At 42.6% G+C, this 17457-nt stretch overlaps 2 protein-coding genes across 2 annotated transcripts in view; one reads left to right on the forward strand and one right to left on the reverse strand.

The window, feature by feature from the left end:
* The window catches only part of PGS1 (phosphatidylglycerophosphate synthase 1), a 114610-nt gene that overhangs the window by 75912 nt on the left and 21241 nt on the right, over positions 1-17457 (reverse strand). The gene's annotated exons all lie outside the window — the stretch shown is intronic.
* SOCS3 (suppressor of cytokine signaling 3) lies at positions 3331-5762 on the forward strand. The gene is made up of 2 exons (XM_081938425.1): positions 3331-3442; positions 3788-5762. The coding sequence occupies exon 2, from the start codon at positions 3856-3858 to the stop codon at positions 4471-4473; it is 618 nt and encodes a 205-aa protein (XP_081794551.1). The 5' UTR covers positions 3331-3442; positions 3788-3855; the 3' UTR covers positions 4474-5762.

Consider the following 17457-nt stretch of genomic DNA (forward strand, 5'->3'; position numbering starts at 1 on the left):
TTATTTGATCCATTTCCAGTAACACTTTTGCGGTTATTAGATATTTATCCCAGCTTTATTATTTTTATAAGTAACTTAAGACTGCAAATATACCTAATACTCCAGCCCTCTTTTACCCACACAACAACCATGTAAGGTAGGTTGGGCTGAGAGAGTGACTAGCCCAAAGACACCCAGCCACTTTTTGTGCCTAAGGCAGGACTAGAACTCATAGTCTCCGGGCTTTTAGACAAACACCTTAACCACTACACCAGATAGGTTCACAACTTATTTCTGTTATTGAACATAATGATGAACATGTAAGCACTGCCTTGAATGCAGCCAGCAAGGAAGTTTTTTATAGTCATCATTTTGTTCCTGAAATAATAGTACAGTATATGTGAAAACTGATTCAAGTTAGTACCTTAATGGTTTGTTCAATTTACTTTTCAAACAATCACTCTTTGAACTCTCCAAAGCTGCTGTGACACACTGAAAATTTAGAGCATAGAGAAATTATAATGTAAATAAAAGAGCTTGAGTAAATTAACACAGGGTGTACTGCATATGCTATACTTTTTGTTACTATTTCAATTATAATCATAGGCAATGCAAACTCATGCAACCACGCTTGTGCACAATTTTTATTGGATTCTTAGCAGAACTGTAAACTCTTCAAAAAAAAAATTGGAAGAAGAGCTTTGGACCACTTGCATGCATAACACTTCTCTTTTATTTATTCATGCAGCCTGTCTTTTAAAGCCTGGGAGGGAAAGTTGTGGTTGTTTTAAGGGTTGTGTTAAGTTTAATGAGTCAATTGCTTAAAACAGTAGCATCTTTTTTCAGGTTCCCATAACAGCCTGAGAAAAAAATGGGCTGCTTCAATTAAGAGAGAGGGGGAAGGAAGGGAGGGAGATATTGTCTTCTGCTCACAAGAGATCCCAATCACTTCTTCAGAATCATTTTTAATTAATCGAATGCTATTGGGAACAACCTGGATCTCATACATAAATAACCACTTTACCCGGTTATGGATTCTCTAAATAAAGCTTTAAATGTTGCTGTTTCATCTTTCCTATGAGAATCATTATTTTCTGCAGCAACTTCTATGATGCAAGTGCATAAACACCCACGTACACACAAAATGTTCCGAAAAATTTCAGCCAGCCAGTATTCATAGCGCACTCATCCCTTCTGAGCATTTAGAGTTGTCTATGCCTCTCCCATTATACATGCTTATTGTGGGAAATGTCATTCCAACGGCAAAGTACACAAAGGTTGCATAAAGTATGCCTTACACAATCACTACACAAAAGGCTTTCTATTTCCTCCATACGGGGCTGTTCCAGCCTGCACTTCACATTTCTCACATGCTAGGGAAAAAAAATGTCGAGCCACAATCGGAGCCCATAATTTTATTCGGAAGGCTTCCTCAATCTCCTGTTTTCTTGCAAAACAGACTCTTTCCCTTAAGAGTTGCAGCTGCAGCACATCCAGTCATTGGTTCACTCAGTAACCTGACCTGTTTCCCTGAGCCCCGAGGCACCAAATTAAAGCAAAGAAGTGGGAGGGCTCCTTGCTTTTCAGGTTCCCAATGTTTCTCTTCCCTGCAGCTCCTCTGGAAAGGGCAAGTAAGGATAGAATATGAATGGCAATGTAATGAATGTAATCCCTGGGAGAAGAAAAATAATAAGAATGCACCAGACAATCAAGCACAAAACCTTTCTCCAGTCCAAGGGCATCCAGACAAACCTTGCGAGATGCTGAAGTTGGAGAGAGGAAGGGGCACCTCCTGCAAAGCAAATGTTTTTTTTAACATTTACCGTATATTTAGATTTCTGTCATTTATCTCCTCGGAGATTGGGAAACGCCTTTTGACTGACATCAACGCAACCAGAGGGGTTCCCAGGCTGCTTCATGCATGTTTTAGCTCTGCTGATAAATGCTGATGCATTTCTGAGGTTGCTTTATAAGTACCAAGGTTGAGTTAATAGGAGGGAGGTTTTCTTCCAGGTAGAAGAAAAAGCTGCTTTGTGGAAAATGTGCACAAGACTCAGGAGTTACAAGGTGCAATTCCAGGGGGATGGCCCCTTACTGTTACCAAACAAACAGGATATTGGACAGCTAATTCCATTTTGGTTTATTTTAAAAATAGCAATAGAAGAAAGGCTTGGAAGAAGTCATGTGGAGGCTCAGTAAAATTCCATCAACAAAGCAGGGTAATTCCTGCTAGTGGGTCACATCGGGAAGCAGCTCCTGATGCATTTACAGGTTTATCCCACAAAGGTTGATTTCCTCCTGCCCTTTCCCTGCATCGAGGCCCCGAATTGCTCATAACAAATCCTATTTCCCCATCTGCTTTTTCCCCATCCTCGAACGATCAGCAGTCCTGTACATAATATGGGGCTGCTGACATTCTGGGTAGTCAGTAGATATGCAAATATGCCAAATTAGATTTCTGTTCTGGCAAATTCTTTGTTATCCCGGCTTTATCGCAAAGCCCTACTTATAAGGCTAAAAAGAAGCCTCATTCCAGACCACCAGGAATGGCATTATTTGCCAGAGATGAACTTCTCAAAAGGAAACGTTGAATTGTGGCACTCGGGTGACCTGGGAAGCCCTTGGCTGCTTCTTACCCATGCCAGTAAACCTCCGTTACATCCCAGGAAGGGCGCCCTCTAGCGTGGGTCACCCAACGGGTTCTCAGCTATCGTTACCACACAATTTGAAAAAGGAACTAGCGGCGGGGGGGGGGGGAGGGTGAAGGGGTCTCAGGCGCTTAGGAGGATGGCTGTTTTCGAAGAAATGCAAAAGAGTGACTGGAAGAGCCACAAAACCACATTAAGGAATGAAGGAACTTGAGATGACACGCGAGTTTGTTTGAGCGGCCCCACGCCGTCCTTGGCCGCCAAGTCTTTCGGGCGCTCTTTTCCCACGCGCCTTTTTTTTCACCGGGAAGAGGCACGGGGGGGGGAGGCAGCCCGCGGCCCCGGGCGTCCCACCGCGCGTGGAAGCCCTCCGCTCACACGTCCCCAAAGGTCGCCCCTTAGAGTGGGGGAGGCGGCCGCCTCTGCCCGCGGATCTTCTCGCCAAAGGGAGCGACGTGACTCCAGCCTTCCCGCTGGTTCCTTGGAGCAAGTGGCGGGCCGAGAAGCGGCCAGGACAGGGAGGGAGCGGGGGAGGGGAAAAGGAGGCCTCGCTGCCCGGAATGGGCTGGCCGCTGCCTGGCTGGCTGGCTGGCTGCCTGGGACGCGCTCGCCCTCCCGGCAGAACTGAGTTCCAGGAACCACGAGGCGTGGCTAAGCGGATGCTCTATAAAAGCCTCCGATAGGCGCTCTGGCAGCTTTGTAAAGTAGGACAAGCTAAACGCGCCGAAGCGGAGCCGCTGTTCCTTCTGCCTCGCCAACAGCCGCGCTCTGCCAGCACCTTGGATTCCCCCCGCGACTCTTTTCTCGCCCCCCAGGTAACCACCGACTCCGCTCCGATCTCTTGAGAAATAGCCGAACGAGCGAGGTCCCGGGCTGCTACAGACAAAGGGGGAGGTGGTCCCGGGAGAAAGCGATGCCAAATGGGGAGCCAGCGAGAGGGGTGGGCTGCGTGCGAGGGGGAGGCAGAGTAGTTATTCTTGGGGATCCAACCCAGGGAGAGATGCCCTCTGTGGTAGCGTTTGGCCCAAGAGGCAGCGACCAAACTGAGGGAATATTTTGGCGATGTGGTAGGAAAGTAGAGTTCCAGTCCTGAAGATGCAGTGATGCCTGGCTATTGAGATGCTCTTTGTCTTAAAACATTTTCTCCTCTCCATTCACAGGTACCCATCCTAGCAGCCGCTGCGCTTGGCAGCAGCCCAGATTACTTGCAAAGCTGGCTCCCTGCGCCATGGTCACCCACAGCAAGTTCCCCACTACCGGGATGAGCCACCCGCTGGACACCAGCCTGCGCCTCAAGACGTTCAGTTCCAAGAGCGAATATCAGCTGGTGGTGAACGCTGTGCGCAAGCTGCAGGAGAGCGGCTTCTACTGGAGCACAGTGACAGGTGGTCAAGCCAACCTGCTCCTGAGCTCCGAGCCCATCGGCACCTTCCTCATCCGTGACAGCTCAGACCAGCGCCACTTCTTCACTCTGAGCGTGAAGACTGAGTCAGGCACCAAAAACCTGCGGATCCAGTGTGAAGGAGGCAGCTTCTCGCTCCAGAGTGATCCGCACAGCAGCCACCCTGTGCCCCGCTTTGACTGTGTTCTCAAACTCGTCCATCACTACATGCCGCTCCCTGAGCCACAGCCAGGGCAGGCATCGCACCCTAGACGTGCCTACTATATCCACTCAGGTGAAGAGAAGATCCCGCTGGTGCTGAACCGCCCCCTCTCCTCCACCGTCTCCACTCTACAACATTTGTGTCGCAAGACTGTCAATGGGCACTTGGATTCCTATGAGAAGAGGACCCAGCTTCCTGCTCCCATCAAAGACTTCTTGGACCAGTATGATGCGACTTTCTAAGGGGCTCTATCAGCAGGATTAGCCAATGACACAAGCACAAGAGCAGAAAGAAGAAAGGATGGAGATGGAGAATCCAGGACAAAACTCACACTTTTTTCCCTTAGCATGTGGATTATGAAAGGGGCAGAGGGGCCCAGCACACAGATCAGCCTAGGAACCTCTGCCCAGCACAGAAACTATCTCACTGTTGCTTGTGCTGGATAACTTGCCAACAGGGAATTTGTGCAAGTGACTGATGCTGTTGGACTATGGAACAGGCTGTTGCTCCTAGATAAAACTGTCTCTCTGATTTAGGATGGGCATGATTGGATGGTTTGCAAACTTCCTTAACCAACGGACCGTTTACAAAGAGCTGATTGCTCTGCACTGGACCAGACCACCTCTAATGACTTTTGACCAGAACCATTCTTCTGACAAAGGAATGCATGCACTGGAATCCAGCTAGTGCCTGAAAGTCAATGTTTTCCTCAGTTTTAAGGGGGAAATCTTTTTTGTTATTGTGGTTATTGTTATTAATCTTTACCTCTTGCAACCTCCAGGAGGGACAAATCTCCTTTCAACCCAAGTCTCTTCCTCGGAGGTTGTTGCCACAACATTTTATTCATGGGACTAAGCCTTAAGAAGAAATCCACATCCTCCATAGACTATTAATGAAATCCCATGAAGAAAATACCATTCACTCTCTGGGCCATCATGCAGGCAAAAGACATAACTCTCTGAGATTTCTTTATTGCTTTTTGGAACACCAAACTGAATGTTACATGATCTGGTGTTTCTCCTGAGTGTTTATTCTACTTTGACTTTTCCTGCTCAGGCTGCTAATTTCTTGCCTTCCTTTTTGGAATTTGAACTCATCAAAAAATGGCATTACATCTATAACAGAGGTTGTGGATTTGTTTGGGTCCTTGATTGCACTGAATAACTGAAAACCGTACAGGAATGTAGCAACAAGAGAATTACCTGGAACTCCTTAATTTAACTTTTTTTTTGTAAAAAACTGTAACCAAAATTTTGTGGGTTCATCTTATTTTTGCATATCAGGGTTTTAGAAGGGCAGATAAGGTTTTGTTTTTACAGAAAGAAATGTTTACAGACCTGCCTAAGAAAAATTGTTCTGTCTTTTATAAAGATTCCACCCTTCAGCCTTGAAGGCTGTTAGACATGCTTGAAGACTCCACCAAAAATCAAACTTGGAAGAAAACTTTGCACATCTATTTATATTTATATTCAAGGGACTTTAAAGACAGCATTCAATAATTTATAATAAAAAGCACTATTTTTTAAATTAATGGTTTGACTCACTTCTCTTCTTCTTCCCTCCCTAAGTGTCTTACCTCCAATGTTATCTACATTGTACATCCCAATCCAGTAAATCTTTTAATAATAGAAAGCAAAAGAGATGCCTTGGCCAAGAAAGACTGCAGTGAAAAGTAAGGCTCTTTTGCTATCATTAGTCTCAGTTATAGTAAATGTGCATCTACACATCACTGCTTTTTCTCAGAAAAGGAAACACTAGAAAGGCATTGACTCCTTATCATTAAGCACTGCTTTTTATCACCACCTTGGACACTGAGATTCATTGCACACTCAGAATTAATTGATTCTGTGTGGAATGCACTTAAGTAATAACTACTTGCAGCCTTCTGCATGGGAGGAAGGAAGTCTTCTGTGTGTATTTCTGAAATGCCATAGGGACACATAAAGGATATCACTAGTGTAATGGCCATAGGACTTGGAAATATAAGTAATGATGAAAATAGCATTTACCCTGTTTGTTTCGTGGCTTATACCATGTTTCCCTGAAAATAAGACAGTCTTATTTCTTTTGACCCCCGAAATAAGCGCTTGGCCTTATTTTCGGGGTGGTCTTATTATTTTTGTGGTGCAGGAGGCGGCGAGTGGGTCACCTCATGGCTGCTGCTGTGTTGCAATATTTTCGGGGAGGGCTTATTTTAGCCCATGAGCTCAAAAGCCAGATTGGGCTTATTATCTTATTTCCAGGGAAACAGGGTACAAGTATTTGAAGGCAAGCAAAAGCTGCCATCATGCCATTCTTTGCATTCCCCAATCGCCATCACAGAGCTAAACCCAGAAGTAAAAAAAACCTCGGGAGAAGGGGAAATAAGTATCTGGAACAGCAGATTTTTTTTTACATGCAGAATATCCCAAATTCAGTCAATGGCACCTAGAATTAGCAAGGTATAGAAGACCTTTACCTGAATCCTGGACTACTACTGCCAGCCAGAATAAACATTCCCGAGCTTAATGGCTGTTCCTATAAGATGTTATATTAGATAACACAATTTTAAATGAGTCCATCAAGCCCATTACTTATTTTTATTTATTTATTTACTATCTATGCAGCCATATTTGAAAAGAAACTCATGGTGATGTGAAATCAAAATTGTTGCTTTTCTCTTTGCAGCTGTTATTCCCTCTCCTGCCATTTTTCTCCCAAGTAAAGCAAATACCAAAGAGCTTTGGCTAGATGAAATCAACCTAGGGAATTGTATTAGAATTGTGTTCACCATTCAGGGTCTCGACTATTGTAATTAAGGCAAGGTTAGCAGCTTTCCAGAAATGTTGACTTCCCAAGTCTCATTAGCCCTGCTCAGTATAATTAAAGGTTAGAAGTGATGGTAATTGTGCTGGAATAACAATTTAAAGAGGCCCAGGGCAACATCCCTGACATAAGCAAATTGTTTCCCAGAAATAAGCAATGTGTAAAACACATCCCTTGATATGCAAACTTTTCAGTGAGGCTTCCTGCAATCTAACTCCACTTCCCATCATATCACAGCCAGACCACTGAGAGGTATGATAAGATAGCTTGTTTAGCTTTGGGATCTTCTCAAGGGCAGTGGAAAGTTCTGGTGGAGAACGTGCTGTCTGCATGTCAGCTCCCTTCTATGTGTTTGCAGAAAGCTGCTTCCTTATCACTCCAACATTTGCTAACAAAATGGGGAGTGGTGGAGGTATCTTTTGATGGACCCATTTAGAAGAAGTCTAAATTTTTCCCCACCATGTTTGTATGTCTCCACCTGCATAATGTATATTTTACCTAAAACTGAGTCAACCCTGGCTTCACAAGTGTGGATATATTTTTTTTGGCCCACAATTTATCTCCTTTAAATAATATTCTCCTTTTCTACAGTATCCTTCAGCTTATGTCTCTATCCCTATAATTTGCCTCTTTCCTTCAGTGGTGCCACTTCCAGAGGTGGGTTGCTCCCGGATCAGCCCGGATCGGCGAACCGGTAGTGGTGGTGGTGGGAGGCTCTGTCGCACACGTTGCTAACCAGTAGTAAAGTTAATGGAAACCCACCACTGACCACTTCCCAAACTCATACCTGTTGCTTCCATCAGCTTGCTCTTTCTTTTCTTTTTAAAGTAACACACAGTTGTATATTTAAGCATGTAACTTTTCTATTTATTTTATGAAAGGGCTACTGGTGGACACAGATACTCAGTATGGTATATATCCCCTGATAGCAACAGGACCTTTAATCATTTGGTCAGACCAAAGCTTTCTACTCCTGTTATAATGGCCCTGATCCTCATTCTTCCTATCCCACCATTCTGGACATGTGTGTTATAAACATATACATACACACATGCATATACACATATACAGTACATACATGAATGCATACATATATATACAGAGATGAACCAGAGTTATAAGGCACTTAAAGATTAGTATTTCACATTACTTCATTTGAGTGATGATATAAAACAATTCTTAGTCTGGATTCCCTGGGCAAGCAAAATAGATATTTTCCAGTTGAATTGGTTTTTCAAAAGGGGGTTGCTGTTTGTAAACACGAATAATGGAGGAGAAAACAAAAATGGATGGTGTTTGGATGAATCCATGGAGAGGGTTACACCCTTGGTGGGCGTGGCAGGGGATGGATATCATAAAATCTCCATTCCCTTCCCACTCCAGGGGAAGGATACTGTAAAATCTCTATTCCCTACTGATCAGCTGGGACTCGGGAGGCAGAGAATAGATGGGGGCGGGGCCAGTCAGAGGTGGCATTTACCAATTCTCCGAACTACTCAAAATGTCCGCTACCAGTTCTCCAGAACTGGTCAGAACCTGCTGAATAACCACCTCTGAATCCATGGCATCTGAACATGGAATATGTTCTTTGGGCTGAAGGAAAAGAATCCCAGAAGTGTTTGGACTATTCCAATCCTCCACTAATAAGGCTGGGTGGGAGCACCAGGCTGGAAAAAGAGAAGGTATCCCAAAAACATAACACAGAGATAAAATAAGTTAGCTCGAAGTGCATCATGTTGGCATTGCCAAAGGCCATAATATCATCACCTCTATTTCAGTCAACATTATTTTGCCTTTAAATACTGAACAAGAGTCAGAAAATCATCTGATATGTCCTATCTTCACACTGCCTCTCTATGCCAGAGATAACTGCACTCGTAGAGTTCTTACTTGATATGTAGCAGTTAAAAATATACAGAAGCCATAAGCAGTAAAAAGGGTGACTGTCCAAAGCAGGGGTCTCCAACCTTGGCAACATTAAACCTGGCGGACTTCAAGTCCCAGAATTCCCCTTTTGCTGACTGGGGAATTCCAGGAGTTGAAGTCCGACAGGCTTAAAGTTGCCAAGGTTGGAGATCACTAGTCCAAAGGGAAGCATAGGCCCTGCTCCAGCAAAACAAGGCTCAGTTACAAATAAGCCCATGATTAATCCAGACCTTTGTCCCTGCATTTGTAGAATGACTGTGATCATTCTAATCTTGCATCTTCCATTAGCAGAATAAATGGAAAGATAAGGAGGACTGCACAAGTTCCTGGCCATGCCCCTGCCTGGTCCTCTGGCTTATTGTCCCAGCTCTGCCAGGAATCAGTGGTTCCTAGTTGAGTCAGAGCTATGTCAAGAATGTCCAGCCCAAGTAAAGCTGGTGGCACCATGCCAAGCCCTGCTGAGGCACATCCCCAGCGTCAGTGCCATCTGATCCTGGCTGGCCCACACCCCTCTCCTTGCCGAGATCTAGGTTGCCACAGCAACAGGATTAAAGGCTGGGGTATCACTGTTATTCTTTGGCCTGTGCCAGGAAATGAGAGGCCTTCCATCTCCTTTACTCCAGCTGCCGTCTATGGTATAGCAGCAGCCATGGAAATTTGAGGTGGAAGGCCTCCCTTTTCCATTAATGGTGGAGGATGAATAAGTTAATCCTATCTAGGAGAGAGCTGAGAAGGCCCACTTTGGAAGGCTCTCAACATGGACTATGAAAGAACTTCAGTTCTACCTTGTTTCATACAGAGACCACATCATATCCTCTCATTGTTTACCAACAGCTCTTACCATCTGAACCTACACCGTTCCCATACAGATCCACAATGAAAGGCAGAATTAAGACCATCGCCATGATTTTGATTGGTTAAAAATATAGTCTATCCCCTACACTGTCCCTCTCTTATATCAGCTTGCCAGCTGCAACTTTCTGGGATTTCAGAGCCATCCTTAGTCTTAAATTTACTGTATGGCATTTCATCTGAATAGTTTGAAAGAGAAATGAATTATGTATGCTTGAATTCACTGTGGTATTTACATCAAGGAAGGGAGGAATGGATTCAAGAAATACGTATTTGGTTGGATTTTAGATTCTCCTTGAGGGGAAGAGGAATGTTTTCCCCTCAAGTACTGAATTATCTTGGACCAACCCAGCCTCTCCCCTTCTACCTTCTGAACAGTTTCCAGCTGTTTACTTCTGCACACAAAACACCCAGCTGCAATGTGTTGCTGATTCAAAAAAATCCAGGAAGGTTTGCAAATGCCTATCATTTCTTGGAACCTGCCCCAATCGGTTGTGACGTTTCTGGTCCAGGAGCCAACTTTAAGCAGAAGTTTCTCAAGTCTCGTAATTGCTCCAGAAATTTCTCTAGTTCTGCATAATGCAGGGAACTGAGAGACTTTATCAGTAAGTGTACTGTTCCTTTCCTCAGTTCTCAAGCTCTGGATTTCGTAGACTTTATGTCACCAGGGGGAAAAGTCGTTGAATGGGGGAGTGGGTGGACCTGCCTGGCTGAACATAGTAATAAACTTCAGCCAATCGGCCCTCATTTGACTGGCAGGAAATACCCTGTCCCAACAGGAAAGTATCTCCACCAAATGCAGGATGCACAGCCCTTATCTAGTGCTTTACACAATTAACCAGTTCCTGTCAGCCGGTGTTCGGAGAATGTGAAACAAGCACTTGCCAGAATTAAGTATGAGTAGAAGTTTTTCGAAACATCAAAAAAATAGATTGGAAATACTTAACGCAAGGACTATTGCAAATTCATAAACAGTGATAAATTTGAGGTCAATTTAACATATACCCATCCTTCATTGTATTCTATTCTATTCTATCATATTATATTATCTGGCGTACCCATGAACTGCCATTTTATAAGGCCCAGAAGTGCCAATTGTAAGATGAGGAACAATTTTATTCTTGTTTTAATTTCCTCCTGATATATTTATTTATGGGTTTTATGTTTTACGTTTTAATTGTACAGAGTTACTCTGGAAATGATGTAGGCAGTTTCCAGATTTGGCAATTAAATAAACCAATGTCAGAACTTCGTCAAGACAAGAATCGCACTATGACGCTTTTTGACTTTGTTATATAAGATAAAAGATGACTACACATTTTAAACAGAAACGGGGTTTTAGTCATGATATTTATACGTAAAATGTTCCACAGGCTTCTCGTTAATTAGAAGAAGAGTAGTTGAAACAAAAATGAGCAATTGGGAGAAAAATTGCATTTCAATGCTATCTCAAAAACTAAGGGGAAAACTACATTTGACAGTAATTGGAATTTTATATCCAGATTTCAGATGGAACTGATGAAATCAGGAGGACGTAAAATATGACTAAGCTGAATGCCTGAACCCTATCTAATTCAGTGGGTTTACTTTAAAGTATGACTAAACCTTTATTCAGTAGTGATATATTTCATCAACACAATCAGATAGAGTAACAGAGCCTAGATAAAAAACATGATGAGAGCCAATCTGGTAGAAGCAGATTAAACCCCGGTTCTTGTCCATTTCCAGACACAGAATTTTTCCACATAGTTTATTTTCCAGTCCAATTTACCTTACAGATTGTTATTATGGGGAAAAGTAGATCTTGTATTGATATGTGCATATAAATAAAAATAGTAAAAATAGTAAGTGCTATGATAAAGATTAGAAGATGTAGCTGTTGGCAAAATAATATCAAGCACAAGTCATGCTTTAATAAACAGCTAAACTTTGTAGCCATCTCCTGCAGTTTTCTTTCAGAAGTTACACTATAATTTATGGTGACAATTAAACCAGTAGCCATTAAGTGAAGAAATTAATTTTTTAATAATATAGCCGTAGTTGCCCATGATGTTTTGAACCATAAGTATGCACAATGAACAGGGTAAAATAGTGCCATCAATCTGGAATCCTCAGACACTGAACTATAACTGTCATCATTACCGGTAGCTTTGCCATCTCATTGAAAAGGATCAGATATGAGCTGATGTGAGATCTAGCTGATAGGGAACCAGACTGTAGAAGCCAAATCTGGAACATATGTTCTCCAACAATTCTAGATCTAAGACTCATTTTTAATACCAGTACATTCTTCCTTCCTTCCTTCCTGCCTCCTTACCTTCCTGCCTTCCTACCTCCCTTCCTCTCCTTTTGTCTCTAGGACTTTATTTCTAATATATCTCCTGAAATGGATTTTAAGCTTCAAACACATACTGCATGTCCTGGAAAATGTCATTAATTATCATAAGATTTTTTGTTATTTGTTCTCGTTTATCTTCCTAGCCATCAGTGAATAATTCCAGAGAAGCTTTCACCAGGTTTTGTGGCATTTTCCTTCTCTTTAAAAATGGGGCAGCAAGATTGACTTTTGCTTTGCTCCACAAACTATATGACCCTCAATTACAAATTAATGATGCACAGATATATTTTTAATGTTGTTTTGTGGAAGGTTTAAGAAACAGTTTAACTGGTTTTTGTTTTTTTTTAGTTTCAGCTCAATGAATTCCCAATCCCTTGATAGTTTATCACAGTGTGCACATCTGTAATTTTAAAAATATCTGAGACAGTATATATTTCTTCAAGGGTTTCTAACAATGAAAATCTCTAACAATCTCTAAGTTTTCCACTAGATAATAAATAACAATGAAATTATTGTAAGACGTACATTCACAAACATTGTTAGAGCACTAATCCAAAATTGGCAAATACAGAAGCAAAACCAAAAAAGAGAAGGCTATAATCCAATATGTGGGAATAACACATTTTAAATCCCATTAAAACCAGACAGACAAGTATTAAATTGTTGGCTGGCTTCCATACAAGGAAGTTGCTGCACTTTTTTGATGAATTAGTCATAAATAGGACTGGCAAATATAGTCAATTAATCAGTTAAATTGATCAAGTACCTTTTGACTGATTTATAAAATTGTCCTGATGAATTAAGAGCAGATTACCAATACTATGAATGTTTATACCAAATGTTCAGGTGACATAGGCATTTCCCCTTGCACACACAAAAGACAAATTCCACATGGCACCAACAAGGTTAGCTAAAATCTCAACAAATACCTCCCCAAAATGTTGGAAATGCGAATCAATACATGGAACATATTACCATTTATGGTGGACCTGTGAAGAGGCTAAATTTTTTTGGAAAAAGATCAAAAATTGGCTGGAGGCAATAACGGAGGTTACAATAGAATGGAAACCTGAATTTTTTTTATTAGGAATAATGTCTGCAAAATACAAAAAAGAAATCCAGTATTTAATTCTACACATAATTATGGCGGCAAGGATTGCCTTTGCCCAGAAATGGAAAAACAAACTAACTCCAAGCGAAGATGAAATAATAAGAAAGGTTATGGATTGTGCTGAAATGGACAAACTAACTAAAGAAATTCAGGGAAAAGAAGAATCAGAATTCTACCAGATATGGGATAAATGGTATAGGTGGATGGAGGAAAGAAACAAGAATCAATGAAGGAATATAACAAAACTCAAAAATAATAGTTATGAGTATAATAAGAGAGTTAAGAATGTTGAAATCCAAATGAAATACAATAGAAGGGGAAATAATATAAGGTGAGCGGTATCGATTGATAATTGCTATTAGAAAGAACAGGAAGCTCCTGTTTGTATTGCATTGTGTAAATGTGTTGTACGTCTAAGTTTTTTGTGTGTGTGTGTATTTTACATGTTTGTTAATAAAATTGAAAATTCCTTCTGCGATGAAGTTCCTGAAGAAGCTATGCATTTGTGACAGAGCTAATTTACAAACAGGCGAGTTGAACACATGGAAAGGTTGGCTTAAATTGGCCTTTATTCTTCAGAATCGTTCTGATGCCGCTAGCAATCACCAACCCTTTCCAGAGATGCATTTTATTCTAATCTATGTTCATTACGATGTGACGCCTTTGAGCACTGATAATGGGCATAGCCTCTGTTGAGAGAGGAAGTTATACAATCAGATTAAGGGAAAGGAGTGGTCTTTCCTGAGGATGGGATGTGGGGGGTGAGGGGGGGAGAAGCCAACATTATGTAGCAAGACTTTGGATGCAGGGAAAAAGATAAATGAAGTTTATAAATGCCCCCAAATGAAATGTATTCGTTTCTTTGTTACCAGAAAAGGCCACAGCAGTGAGACAAGCAGAGGCAGATAGCCTCTTGACACAATAAGTGAAGAGTCCTAAGGGGTGACCTCTTTGTGACATCTGTATTTGAATTTGCCTATCTTGTGGTAGAAACCAAACAACAGGCCTTAGAAGAAATAAGAGCATCCTTGACATGAGGGGACTTTGCACCAGTACAAAATGACTCTCTGGTCAGTTAAAATGTTTGATTTTCATGAGCTGAGTTGGATTTTTGTCTCTGCAGAGGTTTTCTTGACACCAGAACAAAGGCAGACTTCCCCTCCTCCTCCTCTGGAAATAATTGTTGTTATTGTTGCTGTGGCCTGCCAGCAGCCAGCAGAGCTAGCAGCAGATTCGGACAGTGAGGAGGTTGGGGAGGATCATGGGCCAGTCCTGGAGTCTGGGGAAGGCTCTGATGAGGGCTCTGTGCCGGAGGCAGAGAGGGGGCCAGAGCCGTATGCCAGTCATCAGCTGCCTTCAGAGTCAGACTTCAGTGAGGCAGACGAACAGCTGGAGCCTGTTCCTATGTGCACATGCGCAGTTACCAGACGAAGGGAACAGCTAAAGAACAGGGGTCGACTTGGGAGTAAGGCCACAGGTGGATGATGAATGGCCCCTCTCAGAGGAAATAAAGGAGGAGCGAAAGGGGAGTGGAGTTTGTAGGAGACAATTAGTTCACTTAATTGGTTTGTGACTCTCCGAGACTCCTTGCCAAATTTTGCAGATATTAGCCTGTCAGCTTTCCAAGCCAGAGAAGGTCTGTGACTGTAAATCCTCCCTCGAAAGACTTTGCTGGATGTGAATGAGCAGAATTCACAGTAAATTAATAAAAGGGTTTTTTGTTGGAACAAGGAGTTTGCTTCATGCTCTTGGCAAGCCTCAGTCAGAACAGTTGTTGCTGGGTGTCAACATTTCTGGCCATTCCCGTCATGAGAAATCTTGCTTCTCCCTATTTCCCACCTATAGCCCAGGTAACCCTAACCCTTTCAACGTAATTACATTGCTCTTTTCTTTTCCTTTTAAAAAGGACAAATTGTAGTTTTGCATGCAAGCTAGTTCTGGGCTGGCTACAACATACACATATATGGCACCTTTAGGAGACCAAAGCAATATGATGGCCGCACAAATAACTCAAGTCAGAAGAAGAAAGTTTTTCCTTAAATAACTGCTGCTTTCATGTTGATTTTTTTTATCACCCCTCCTCCTCAATCCAATACCTTGGTCCAATGGTGAAATTCACATTTTTTTACTACTGGTTCTGTGGGCAAGGCTTGGTGGCCATGGCAGGGGAATGATACTGCAAAATTGCCACCCCACTCTGGAGCCAGACAGAGGTGGCATTTGCCGGTTCTCCAAACTACTCAAAATTTCCACTACCGGTTCTCCAGAACCCGTCAGAACCTACCATATTTCACCTCTGCCTTGGTCCCATCACATTACATGGTAAAATATGGTATCTTGCATGTATTTCATATGTTAAAAAAGGGGGTGGGTGGGCAGAAGTGGAGCAAAAGTGTTATTTATGGTACTGCCCGCTTATGTGCTGCTTTTGATCTCCATAGGGATAGTCCTTGATGTACAACCACTCGCTTGGACCACCCAAAGTTACCACAGCACTGAAAAAAGTGACTTATGACTGTTTTTCACACTTACGACCATTGCAGCATCCCCATGGTCACATGATTAAAATTTGACCTCTTGGCAACTGGCATGTATTTATAACGAATGTAGTGTCCTGGGTCCATGTGATCACCTTTTGCGACCTTCAGACAAGCAAAAACAGTAAAACTGTGTCACTAACTTAATAACTGCAGTGCTTCACTTAACAACTGGGGCAAGAAAGGTTGTAAACAGGGGGCAAAATTCACTTAAAAACCCTAGAAAGCGGAATTTTGGGCTCAATTGCAGTTGTAAGTTGATGACTACCTGTAGAAGAGAAAATTTGTAGCGCAGGGTGCGTGTTTCCTTGCAGAAGTTTCATTACCCAACTAGATAACATCGGTGCTAATTAGAAAGCAGCAAGGACACACAGTGCTTTTTATCTGTTTTTCTTCTAACTTTGTTTCCTTTGAGTTATGACAGAGCACATATGGAAAGGGCAGAGGAAAAATGTCAGAAATAATGGGCAGAGTTCTGGAGTCACCATCCCTGCTGCAATACCGTGATGGCTAGACTTCCCATTCAATGTTACATTTGTTCAGTCTACCATATAGATCCACCACGTTACCATTCGCCGTTAAATTAGCCACATTATTTTGACCTGGTTGACCCCAAGATGTCCAACCTTGCCAGTTTTTGCACCTCTATTTTTTACACTGTCAGAATTAGCTTCAACACTCCCTACACATAACAGAACATGCTCTTGTGCCATTTGGTGCGTTTTATCATTCGTGGGTTATTTTTAAAATAGGGATATCCCCTATTTAAATGCTTGGCTAGTACTAAGAAAATCTGAAGAAGGTAGCATGTGACTCCAAATTTGTCCTGTCTCAATCCAGACTTTGCTATTATGACCTTTGACTTCAGAGATTTAGCTAACATTTCAACATCTAATTTTATATATGACTACACACTTAGCCATTCCCCTAAAAGGGATTTGGTTCAATCTCTCTCCTACTTTTTCCAGAACATTTATACATTATTATTTTTCTTTTTTCCAAAAAGTATTTTTTTTCTGTGATTTTGACACATCATATTTAGTCCGTTTTGCCTAGACTAAATAGAATACAAGGACCTCACTCCTACAGGGAATGCAGAATGAATCTAAGATATTACAAAAGAAGAAAGTCGTGTTTCTAACCTGATTGCCTATCAATGGCAGTTAAATCAGGGACGTGCGGTCATTGGAGGCAGGGGAGGCAGAGCCTCACCTCTCATCATGAAATAATAATATATAAAATAATAATATCCACGAGGGAGTTTCATATATATAAGAGGAAGAGGAGGGAGGAGGAGGAGCGTGTGCGGGGTGGTGCCAGCTGGGCAACCGGCGGAGGCAGGAGGGTTCTCGGAAGCGCCAATAACCTTCCTGCCTTCGCTGTACTTTGCGCCCTCCTCGCGACTGCAATCGACGTCCAGAAGTGGCAGGGGCTTGATGACGTTGCCGCAGCTGCCATGTGCGGATGGACGGAGGTAGCCAGACTGCCGCCAAGGCAGTCCGGCGGACGAGCGACCAAGGATCAGGCTACCTGATCCTCCATCGCTCGCTCAGTCGCTCTTTCGTCCACCCGGACCCCTCGGCGCCACTCTGGTTACCTCCGTCCGGCCGCGCCTAGCAGCAACGTCGGCGACGTCATCAAGACGAAGTGGCTTGGA

Source organism: Natrix helvetica (assembly GCF_964273705.1).
Source record: "Natrix helvetica genome assembly, chromosome: 1".
Classification (NCBI taxonomy): domain Eukaryota; kingdom Metazoa; phylum Chordata; class Lepidosauria; order Squamata; family Natricidae; genus Natrix; species Natrix helvetica.

Coding starts and splice junctions, on each gene's coding strand:
- SOCS3 (XM_081938425.1), top strand. CDS start 3,856: ATGGTCACCCACAGCAAGTTCCCCACTACCGGGATGAGCCACCCGCTG.